General features: G+C 65.0%; 2 protein-coding genes across 2 annotated transcripts in view; one reads left to right on the top strand and one right to left on the bottom strand.

The window, feature by feature from the left end:
• Positions 1-4,500, bottom strand: part of CHLRE_02g078966v5 (uncharacterized protein) — a 7,512-nt gene extending 3,012 nt beyond the window's left edge. Inside the window, exons 1-8 of the mRNA XM_043059206.1 lie at positions 3,780-4,500; positions 2,872-3,442; positions 2,480-2,608; positions 2,142-2,216; positions 1,722-1,866; positions 1,356-1,442; positions 972-1,064; positions 384-553 (exon numbers count right to left, since the gene is read on the bottom strand). Coding sequence (XP_042926839.1) covers positions 384-553; positions 972-1,064; positions 1,356-1,442; positions 1,722-1,866; positions 2,142-2,216; positions 2,480-2,608; positions 2,872-3,442; positions 3,780-4,381 — 1,872 coding nt within the window. The 5' untranslated portion in view covers positions 4,382-4,500. The remainder of the gene's footprint in view (positions 1-383; positions 554-971; positions 1,065-1,355; positions 1,443-1,721; positions 1,867-2,141; positions 2,217-2,479; positions 2,609-2,871; positions 3,443-3,779) is intronic.
• A 120-nt stretch (positions 4,501-4,620) lies between these two features.
• Positions 4,621-9,996, top strand: CHLRE_02g078939v5 (uncharacterized protein). The gene is made up of 12 exons (XM_043059204.1): positions 4,621-4,754; positions 5,159-5,368; positions 5,598-5,690; positions 5,925-6,012; positions 6,373-6,579; positions 6,707-6,950; positions 7,181-7,344; positions 7,537-7,624; positions 7,933-8,093; positions 8,272-8,465; positions 8,700-8,892; positions 9,130-9,996. The coding sequence occupies exons 1-12, from the start codon at positions 4,692-4,694 to the stop codon at positions 9,261-9,263; spliced, it is 1,839 nt and encodes a 612-aa protein (XP_042926838.1). The 5' UTR covers positions 4,621-4,691; the 3' UTR covers positions 9,264-9,996.
• The last annotated feature ends 1 nt before the right edge of the window (position 9,997 follows it).

The following is a 9,997-nucleotide window of genomic DNA, read 5'->3' as shown; positions in this document are numbered from 1 at the left end:
GGGTGTTGTGCTTGTGCATGTGTGTATGTGTATGTGTATGATGGTGGGTGGGCGTGGTAACATGGTATTCAAAGGCCTCAGCGAACAAGCCACGCGTGTGTCTGCGTGTGTGCATGTTGGGCCGGTGGGATGCAGCGGCATGCAGCGCAAGGGGGCCGTCCCAGCCTTTTCACCCCGTTCCCGGTCCCTTGCCCTCGGCCCCCAGGCCCCGACCCCCCTTCCCCTTCCGCCTTCCCCCGCCCCAGCCCCCAGCCCCCTGCCCCTCCCGCCCCTCTCCCGCCCTCCCGCCCCTCTCCCGCCCCTCTCCCGCCCCCTTCCCCTCCTGGCCCCCCCCCGGTTTGGTTTAGTTTGGGCTGGTATCTACAAACCCCCCCCCGCCGCACCTTGTCCGGCCGCTCCACCGCCACGCGCCTGTCGAAGCGCCCCGGCCGCAGCAGCGCCGGGTCCAGCACGTCCGGCCGGTTGGTGGCGGCCAGGCAGATCACCACGCCGTGCGCCGGGTGCCGCTCGCCGTCGCCGCCGCCGCCGCCGCCCAGCAGGCCCGCCATGCCACCTGGCGGAGCAGCGGAAGAACAGGCAGGGTCGTATATACCAGCCCGAACTAAACAAAGCGAGCCAAGCTAGGGATATGGATGATCTGATATGAATGACAATGTGTGTTGCTGCTGCGACGCGAGTGTTGCTGCTGTTGCTGCGACCCTGCAACGACGAGCTGCGCTGCGCGGTGACACACACGCTGTCAAACAACCCCACAGCCCGCATCATGCAGCTCAGCTGCACACGGCCCGGCCCGAACTGCGCCCCGCGTTTCCCGACCTTATGTTGCCTCAGTCCCAGGCTCCCCACGGCCCTCCACGCCCCCAGGTTTTGGTTTAGTTTGGGCTGGTATTTACAACCCCACACACACACACACACACACACACACACACACACACACACACACACACACACGCGCGGCGCTCCCCGCTCACCCTGCGCCCCGCTGCTGGCCTTGTCTGGCCCGCTCTCAAAGCCGTCCAGCTCCGTGAGCAGCTGGTTGAGCGTCTGCTCGCGCTCGTCGTTGCCTGCGGGGTGTGTAAGGTAAGGACGGTGGTGGTGATAGTGGTGGTGGTGGTGGTGGTGGTGGTGGTGGCGGTGATAGTTGTGGCGGTGATAGTTGTGGCGGTGATAGTGGTGGTGGTGATAGTGGTGGTGGATGAGAGCGGCCAATGCCGGGAGAAGCTATGGCCACTCCCCGCTACCAGCCCCCCCGCTGTCCCCTGAGCCGCGTACCCCAGCCCCCATGCCGACCCCGCGGTCCCCCCTCCCTCAGTCGGGTCTCGCCCCCCAGCCGCCCCTCATGTGCCCCCACTCACCCACGGACCGCAGCCGCATGTCTCGGCCCTTGGCCACCGCGTCAATCTCATCGATGAACACAATGGCCGGCGCCTCACGCCGCGCGGCTGGGGCAGGCAGACGCAATAGCAGGCAGTAGCAGCAAGCGTCGCTTGAGCATCGCAAGGCTGGATTCGAGAATCGAGACCCAAACAAGCTCCTCTGGTCGCACCCACCAACCTCGCTCGCCCCATCCCAAACCGGCTGAATTGGTAGCACGCCCCGGACGTGTCGTTTGCTGCCGCAACCGCGCCTCCCAACCCACCCCCTCACCTCCAGTCCTCTCCGCCCCCTCCCCTCCCATCTCTTCCTCCCCACCTCCTCGCCCTCCCCTCTCCTCTCCTCACCTGCGAACAGCTCGCGCACCCTCATGGCACCCATGCCCACATACAGCTCCACGAACTCCGAGGCGGAGATGGAAAAGAACGGCACGCCCGCCTCGCCCGCCACCGCCTTGGCCAGCAGCGTCTTGCCAGTGCCGGGGGGGCCCACCTGCAGCCGGGGGAGGTGGAGGCAGGAGGTGGTGGAGGGGTTGGGTGGGAGTGGTAGAGGGAATGCAGTGAGGTTGGCACTGTGCCCCTAACCGCGCCGGCACTGCGGTTGCGTGTGCTCGGCGTGCTCGGCGCGCGCGGCCGTGTCAGGTAGTGCTTGGACCCCAAAACTTCCAACCCTGCTGTACCGAGTTCTCCTCCTGTCATGTCTGCCTCCTCGTACCCAACGCTACCCTAACCAACCCAAGCCCCAGGCCCCAGGGACCCCGGCCCCACCAGCAGCACTCCCGCCGGCGGCCGAGCGCCCAGTCGCGAGAAGCGCTCCGGCGCACGCAGGTACTCCACGATCTCCTGCAGGCGTGTGTGCGTGTGTGTGGTGGTGGTGGTGGTGGTGTCCAGGCATGAATGTAAGGAGACGCGCTAGAAGGCCCCTGCTCCTTTTCACTGTCCTGCAGACCAGCACCTAAGCTGGCAATCGCCCTCACCTCACATTTCTCCTTTGAGCCCTGAACCACCCTTTCCTTCCTTGAAACATAACATGCACAGTCCTGCGCGCTTCTTTCCCTTATGCTTGTACACCATACACACATGTACACACGTGTGTGTCTCCGCACCTGCAGCTCCTCCTTGGCCTCGTCCACGCCCGCCACGTCCGCAAAGGTGGTGGACACGGCCCCGCCCTCGCCGCCGCCGCCAGAGGGCGAGAAGGACGGCGTGGTGGGCTTGTGCCGCCGCCCGGGCGCCTGGAAGCGGCAGGAAGCAGCGACAGGTCGCGGCGTTGAGGCGGGCTGCAGCGCGCTCCGGCGTGGACAGGCCGTACCTTGTCATGGTACCCCGGAGCATCCCCGTACCTCCGAGCTAGACTGTTGCAACTCCTGTGTCCGCGCACTCCCCGTCTTGTCTTCATCAGCAGTGCCCTTGCCTTGGGTTCTGGAATGAACTATCCCCCTACCCCTCCCGCCTTCCCCTCCCTCCACCGCCCCCGCCCACCTCCGCCCCCGCCCACCTTGACCTCCTGCTTGTTGGGCAGGCGGTTGAGTGTGCTGAGCACCACCGCCACCAGCAGCACGTAGCCCAGCACCGTCAGCAGCCGGTTCTCGCGGTGCTCGATGGCGGACACAGGCACGGCGTGGCTCTCCAGCGCCTCGTACGGCATGGGGTAGTCGGCCGGCCGTACAGTGTAGAAGTACAGCGGGTGGCTGCTGCCGCGCGGCTGCCCGGCGGCGTCCGCGGAGGCGGCGGCCGGTGCGGAGGGGGGTGCAAGAGGACTGGAGGAGGGGGCGGAGGTGCTGGCGGCTGCGCCGCTGCCGCGGCGCTGCTCCGCCGCAGCTGCCGCCGCGGCGGCGGCGGCGGCGGAGCCGCCGGTGGCGCCGGCTGCGCCGGCGCCTGCGGCGCCGGCGCCTGCGGCGCCGGCGGCTGCGCCGCTGGCTGCTGCTGCGTGCTGCTGCTGTAGCGCGGCTGCGGCTGCTGCTGCCTGCTGTCTGCGCTGCTGCAGCAGTGGCGAGGTGGACCTGAGGCTGAAGAAGACCTTGAGGTCGTCCACGGTGACCATCTCCACCTCGTTCACCTTGGCGCACCTGGGGGTGAGGGCGTGGTGGCGTGGTGGTGGCGTGGTGGGGTGGTGGGGTGGAAGAGGCAAGTGGTGACGCCATGCCCGTGGTAGGCCCGTGCGCGTGGGGTGCGGTGCGGGCAGGGCAGGACTGGGGTGGTCGCCACGTGGAGCTCACGTGAGCGGCCTACCGCAAACCGGTGCCTCGCGCCCACCGAACCGCCCACGCGCACCACCCCACACTGCCTCCGGGCAGCGCGCGGCACGGCTCCACTGCCTCCTGCCGTTAGCTTTCCCCCGTTTGGCTGTTGTTGCCTCCCTGTTCCCCAGCCTTCACGTCATCCCCCATCCGGCGCCGCTCCCACCTCACGAAGTCGGAGTAGGGCATTTTGATGATCGCCTCATCCGCGCCATCCATGCCGCGACCCCCGGACGGCCACAGCCGCATCAGCGCGAAGAGCACAAGCACGTTGAAGCCGATGCGCATGGGCAGCTGCGCCTGCGGCTGCTGCAGCAACTTGACGAGCCATCCTAGCGGCCCGCGCTGCGCATTGCGCTGAGCGGCGTGGCGGTGCGGCGCGCGTGGCGCTGGCGAGGAGGAGGTCGATGGCGCCTCTGATGGTGTGGAGGTAGCTGGAGTGCCATCGACCGACGAACTGGGGCTCGTTCCAGGCTGCGATCCGTCACCGTCTGAGTTGGGAGACTCTGGCTGCTGCGGAACGCGGCTGCCCGGCAACGGGCTCTCCTCTCGCGTCGACGGAGAAGATGGCGAACCTGGCTCGCGCGCAGCGCTCTGCAACCCCACCCATCGATAACGAGCTGTTCTGAGCGCTGACGGGCGTTGAACGAAGGCGGAGCTCGCGCCAAAAGGGACAACGCCCCGAACCACCGAGAGCGTAGCAGGCTGCCGGCAGCCACAGCCTGCAGGCTTGGGCGGACAAACGATAGATAAGCTACTGAGAGTCATCCCCCGGTCGGGGTTTGGGCCGGGAGTGCCTCTGTTCTGTTTGTCTTAAGTGTTTATATAAGCGCGAGACAAGCAGGTTGGTTGCTGGGTGGTATAGGATGCTTTGTTGCGCGTTCGAAAATCTTTTGCCCGAAATGCCCTGAGTTCCTGTTGAAACCAGGCAAGGGTTTGATGCATGGGACAACGAGAGTGTCTTATGTGAGAGCCTTCACCAGGCTGGTACATTTTAAATCTCTAAAGGTTCAACGAACTATACAGACTAATATCCGGTCCGGTCTTGGAGCAAATATTTTTTGGTATTGCGCACTGGATGCACGCTCGACTTTTGCCTGCGAGAGCGCGATCTCTCTGCTCTAGCGCCGTCGGCATAACGGTGAGCTCGCGCGGGGCAGCGCTGCCGGCGACGGCTTTCGGGCGCAGAATCGCGGCAAATGTGAACCGTCACGCACGCGCGCGATGCAGCCCGTCGCTTGTTGTGCGCTGGATGTGATGCAATTTGCATTATTTATCCTGCTGGCGATGGCGAGTGCGGCGCTCTCGCACTTGTGGCTCGGGTGCGCTGGGTGTGGCCACCACACACGCGCCCGGCCCCCACGTTGCTGGCAAATGAGCCCTAACGTACCCGGCAACCACTCTCTCCTGCATCACGCTCGTTACCTCCCACGTCTGCTGGCCCGATGCAATGTCCACTTCACCTTCTATTGCCTCGAAACCACCGCCTCATCATACCCAGCCTCAGCATCGACGTGTCCCCACAATTTCCTCATCGCCGCACAGGTGCCCTCACCCGGCCTCCGCCGCGCCAGCCCCGCCCTCGCCCCCCGCCTCAGTGCCAGCCCCACTCGCCGCACCCTCTGTGTCCGCGTCATGGCAACTGCCGGCGGTGGCCAGCGGTTAGTGCTGTGGTTCCGCAACGACCTGCGGTTGCACGACAACTACATCGTACATGAGGCGGCCCAGCGCGTGAAGCGAGGAGAGGCTAGCGAGGTATGTGTATGTGTTTCGTTTCAGAGCGTGCCAGGGGGGCTGGCAGGGGCCTGGGCGCTGGATTTTAGACACGTCGCGGCGAACGTGGCTGCGGTGTAGCGTGGATTGAAACAGGGGACACGCTGGACCGTGTTTTGTGTCATAGCTACGCGAGTGATTAAACGGGTTTTGCCACCTCCTCCAACACACACACACACACACACACACACACACACACACACGCGCACAGGTCCTGCCCGTGTATGTGTATGACCCGCGCTTCTTCGCCGCCACCCCTTGGGGCGCCCTCAAGACCGGCGCGCACCGCGCCAAGTTCATCCAGGTGTGACCCACAGCAGGGGCGGTGGATCGTACCCGTGAGCAGTACCGTCGGCCCGGGGCAAGAAGGGGAAGGGGAAGGGAGCAGCAGGGTGTGCTGCAGGAGAACGAGAGGAGCTCCCTGGCCTGCGCCCGCCCTGTGTCCTGCCCCCAATCCGCCACCTCCTGGGCTACCTCACACCCTGCACCCTGCACCCACACCCTGCACCCTCGCGCCCCCACCCTGCCCCCCGTGCAGGAGTGTGTTGCGGACCTGCGGCAGCGGCTGCAGGGCCTGGGCTCCGACCTGGTGGTGGCGGTGGGGCAGCCCGAGCAGCTGCTGCCGGGTGAGGGGGCGTGGGAGGCGGGGGGCGGCGGGGGCGGGGGGCGGGGGAGGCGTGTCCGGGGCGCTAGGTGCCGGGGTGCCGGGGTGCCGGGGTGCGAGGGCTTAAACAGGGCAGAGGGGAGCAGGGGATGTGCTTGGTTAGCACAGCTCGTTTGGCTGCTCGCCCGCCAATGAAGACACATGACGCCGAACGAGGACTGCCTGTCAGCTGCTCGGGCCTTGCCGATTAGGACTCCGCCTGACCGCACAACACTTTTGTTGTGTGTGGTTACAAGGTGGTGAGCACGACGTGCATTCCTGTCCTTGTAGAAACCTAGTGGTGAGCACCACTTGCATCCGCTTCCCTTTCCCTCAACTCCAGCCCTGCTGGAGGGCGGCGGCGCTGCGCCGCTGGTGCTGACGGCCGAGGAGGTCACGAGCGAGGAGGCGGCGGTGGACGTGGCGGTGGCGCGCGCCATCAAGCCCGCGGGCGGCAAGCTGCTGCGCTACTGGGGCCACACCATGTACCACTACGACGACCTGGTGCAGGGGCCGCCCGCGGCAGGCGGCAAGGGCATCTTCGCGCCGGGTGCGTGAGCACTGAGCAGCCGCTAGTTAATTTCAAGGGGTTTACGGGCTGAGTTTTGTGGACACGTAAGCAAATGGCGTACATCTGAAAATGTGTATTAAATTGTTTGAACGCTTGAACGCTGCAGGCATGAAGGATCTGCCCGACGTGTTCACGCCCTTCAAGGAGAAGGTGGAGAAGCGCGCCGCCGTGCGCCGCGACCTGCCGCCGCCGGCCAAGGGCGAGCTGCCGCTGCCGCCCGCGCCGCGCCTGGGCGCCACCGCCGCCGCTGCCCTGGCGGCGCCGCTGCCGGGCTGGGAGCAGCTGCCGTGGCCCGCGGGCGCGAGGCCGGCGCCGCCTGTGACGCACCCCAAGGCTGTCCTGGACTTCAAGTGAGTGCCTCCGGTCCGGCCTCATGGTGGGGGGGAGGCTGGTGCTGGGGGCCGGGTTGACGTGGGTTTTCGGCATCATGTGTGGCTGAAAAAGTACATGAGCACCCACGGCGTGTTCACCTTGCTGTCTCACATGGACCCCATGCACAGACGCAGCAGCCAAACCCCATCTTGTGTCGCCCCAGCTCTCGCCCATACCATAACCTCCTATCCCTTCCCACTTTCCGCAGGGGCGGCGAGACCGCGGCGCTGGCCCGGCTCAAGTACTACCTGTGGGACAGCGACCTGCTCTCCACCTACTTCGACACGCGCAACGGCATGCTGGGCGGAGACTACTCCACCAAGTTCGCGCCATGGCTGGCACAGGGATGCATCAGCCCGCGCAAGATCTTCCGTGAGTGTGGCCCGTGTGCGGATGGCCGGCGTCGGGCGGTGTGGCCGGCGTTGGGCCGGTACGGGCTGTAAGGGGCAGCGGGGGCGGGAGCAGAGGTCAGCGGGCCGTCGTGTCGTTGGGTACCTTGGCACTGTGTGGCTTGAAGTGGAGGGCGCAATATGATGTGCATTGCAAACATGTTCTTTCGTGCAGACGAGATCCGCAAGTACGAGTCTCAGCGCTTCTCCAACAAATCGACCTACTGGGTCATCTTTGAGCTCATCTGGCGCGACTTCTTCAGGTAGGCAGCGCGTGTGTGTTTGATTGGCTGTTTGTGCAAGAGCAATGTGCAGTTGTTTCGAAGAAGCACAAGGGAGGGGTTTGCTCAGATGCACCGGTCACGGTACTTTGTGTCAGGAAAGCACAAGGGGAAGGAACGGGGTCTACTCCACTGCGTGCGTGTGTGCGCGCGCCCATGCGCCTGGGTGGAAGTGGTTGTCATTGATGTGTCAGCGACTGGGCGCATCCGGCAACGAGCTAGATACACACGCGTGCAAGGAAGGCTTATTCCTCCTGCTGCTCCTGCTCCTCCTCCTCGCTCCCCCACAGGTTCTTCGCGCTCAAGCACGGTAACCGCATCTTCTTCGAGACCGGCACCTCGGGCCTGCCGCTGGTGTGGAACCCCGACCCCGAGCTGTGGGCGCGCTGGCGCGAGGGGCGCACCGGGCTGCCGCTTGTGGACGCCAACATGCGCGAGCTGGCTGCCACTGGTGCGTGCGTGGGTTTGTGTCTTGCCGAGCACAAGGGATGGAAACGCTTACGTGTATGTCATGCACTCATGCACGGCTGCGAGTGGACGATCCCAACTTCCCGTAACGACATACCCATGACCTGATCCTCCTCCTCATCCTCCTCCTGTTATTCCCGCTGCCCCTGCCCCCCTCCCAGGCTTCATGTCCAACCGCGGGCGCCAGAACGTGGCCTCCTACCTGGTGCTCGACCTGGGCGTGGACTGGCGGCGCGGCGCCGACTACTTTGAGGAGGTGCTGCTGGACTACGACGTCACCAGCAACTGGGGCAACTGGGTGGCGGCGGCGGGGCTGACGGGCGGCCGGGTCAACCACTTTAACATCGCCAAGCAGGTGGGGGCCTGGGGGGTGGCTGGGGGTGGGGGCCTTGGCGGGGGCTGCGGGTGGGGGCCTGGCGGGGCGGGGGTCTTGGGTGTCTGGGGGTGGGGGCTGGTGTTGATGATGTGAATGGTTCAACAACAGGGGTGGGGTGCGGGGCTATGCGCGGAACCCATATTGCACAGCCTTGCCGTTTGTTTTGCTGCCCTGCCCTATGACACACACATTATTACCTCACACGCGCTGCAGTCCAAGGACTACGACCCCACTGGTGAGTACGTGAAGACCTGGTGCCCCGAGCTCAAGAACGTGCCGGTGACCAAGGTGCACGAGCCCTGGCTCATGAGCAAGGAGGAGCAGGAGCGCTCCGGCTGCCGCATCGGTGTCGACTACCCCAACCCCATCCCCTCCTCCCGCCACGGCCGCCCCCACGCCGGCGCAGGTGCGTGTCTGCCTGTTACTGTGTGGGTGCGTGGGAGCGCCTGTGTCTGCATGCGCGTGCGCGTGCGCGTGTGGCTGGTCGACGACCGTGCTTGTCGCATGCAGCGCCGATGAGCGCTGACGTGGACACCCTCTTTTGGGGGGTGTGCTGTGGGCCCCGTTCTGTTGGACTTCTTGCCCCTCGCCACACCCTCCCCATGCACTCAGACCTTGTGCTGTGTGCCCTATCTCCCTGCAGGCAGCGGCGGCGACCGTTTCGGTAACCGGCCATCCAGTGGGCGTGGCGGCGGCCGTGGTGGCGGCGGCGGCGGCCGCGGCGGCCGCGGTGGTGGCGGTGGCCGGCCACGTTCGGAGTTTGACCGGTACAAGTGAGGGGCTGGCAGGGGGTCCCGCCTTCGCTTCGAGGAATGCAATGCCTTGTTATGCCAGCGGGACGTCGAGCTATGCGGGGGCGTTGAGTACTAGGGCATGAAGTACAGAACTTGTATGCATGACGCCATGGACTGAGCAGAAGCTGGTACAGTCACAAAGGAGGTACAAGCGCGAAAGCGGGTCACTCCCTGTTGCTTGACGGACATCGAATGAGTGGCTTGGTGGATAGGCACTTTTAAGAGCTTTTGGGCTGGGGGCTGCCAGGCTGTGTTGGTGTTGGCTCGGACGCAGCAAGTGGGCCTTGTGCTTAAGAGGAGCGCTCTCATGAAGCAGCAGTGCAACCGAACACAATGTGATAATTCGTGATTGTGGCAAAACAATTGCATTCGGACCCTACCGCTGCCATTAGCGCGTAGGTGCAGAGAATTACGGGAGCTCGTTCGTCTCGTTCGTGCGTGTGTGCGTGTGTGCTTGTGCGCGTGAGGGTGAGAGTCAGAGCGGTCACGAACTGAAGATGTTGAGGCATCGTCACACGTATTGCTTGGGCAAGGAGGCTTGGAGAGAGGGTTATGGTGTTCACGGAGTCAAGTTGCGTGAGCCATGAAGGTACTGGAGAAGTGAGACGGTTTAGCGTGAGGCACCATGAGTGGGTTTTTGCGTGGAAAGCGTGCCGGTTGAGGGCTGCGCGGGGAGTGGATCAACGTAGCAGCAGGTTGTGTAAGCTGGCAAGGCCC

This window comes from Chlamydomonas reinhardtii, chromosome 2 (assembly GCF_000002595.2).
Source record: "Chlamydomonas reinhardtii strain CC-503 cw92 mt+ chromosome 2, whole genome shotgun sequence".
NCBI classification, from domain to species: domain Eukaryota; kingdom Viridiplantae; phylum Chlorophyta; class Chlorophyceae; order Chlamydomonadales; family Chlamydomonadaceae; genus Chlamydomonas; species Chlamydomonas reinhardtii.
Note: the sequence above shows the minus strand (reverse complement) of the source record. Positions and strands in the feature narration are given on the sequence as shown.

Coding starts and splice junctions, on each gene's coding strand:
- CHLRE_02g078939v5 (XM_043059204.1), top strand. CDS start 4,692: ATGCACGCTCGACTTTTGCCTGCGAGAGCGCGATCTCTCTGCTCTAGC. Junction 7,345..7,536: donor CAGCCCGCGCAAGATCTTCC/GTGAGTGTGGCC, acceptor TCTTTCGTGCAG/ACGAGATCCGCAAGTACGAG. Junction 7,625..7,932: donor ATCTGGCGCGACTTCTTCAG/GTAGGCAGCGCG, acceptor GCTCCCCCACAG/GTTCTTCGCGCTCAAGCACG.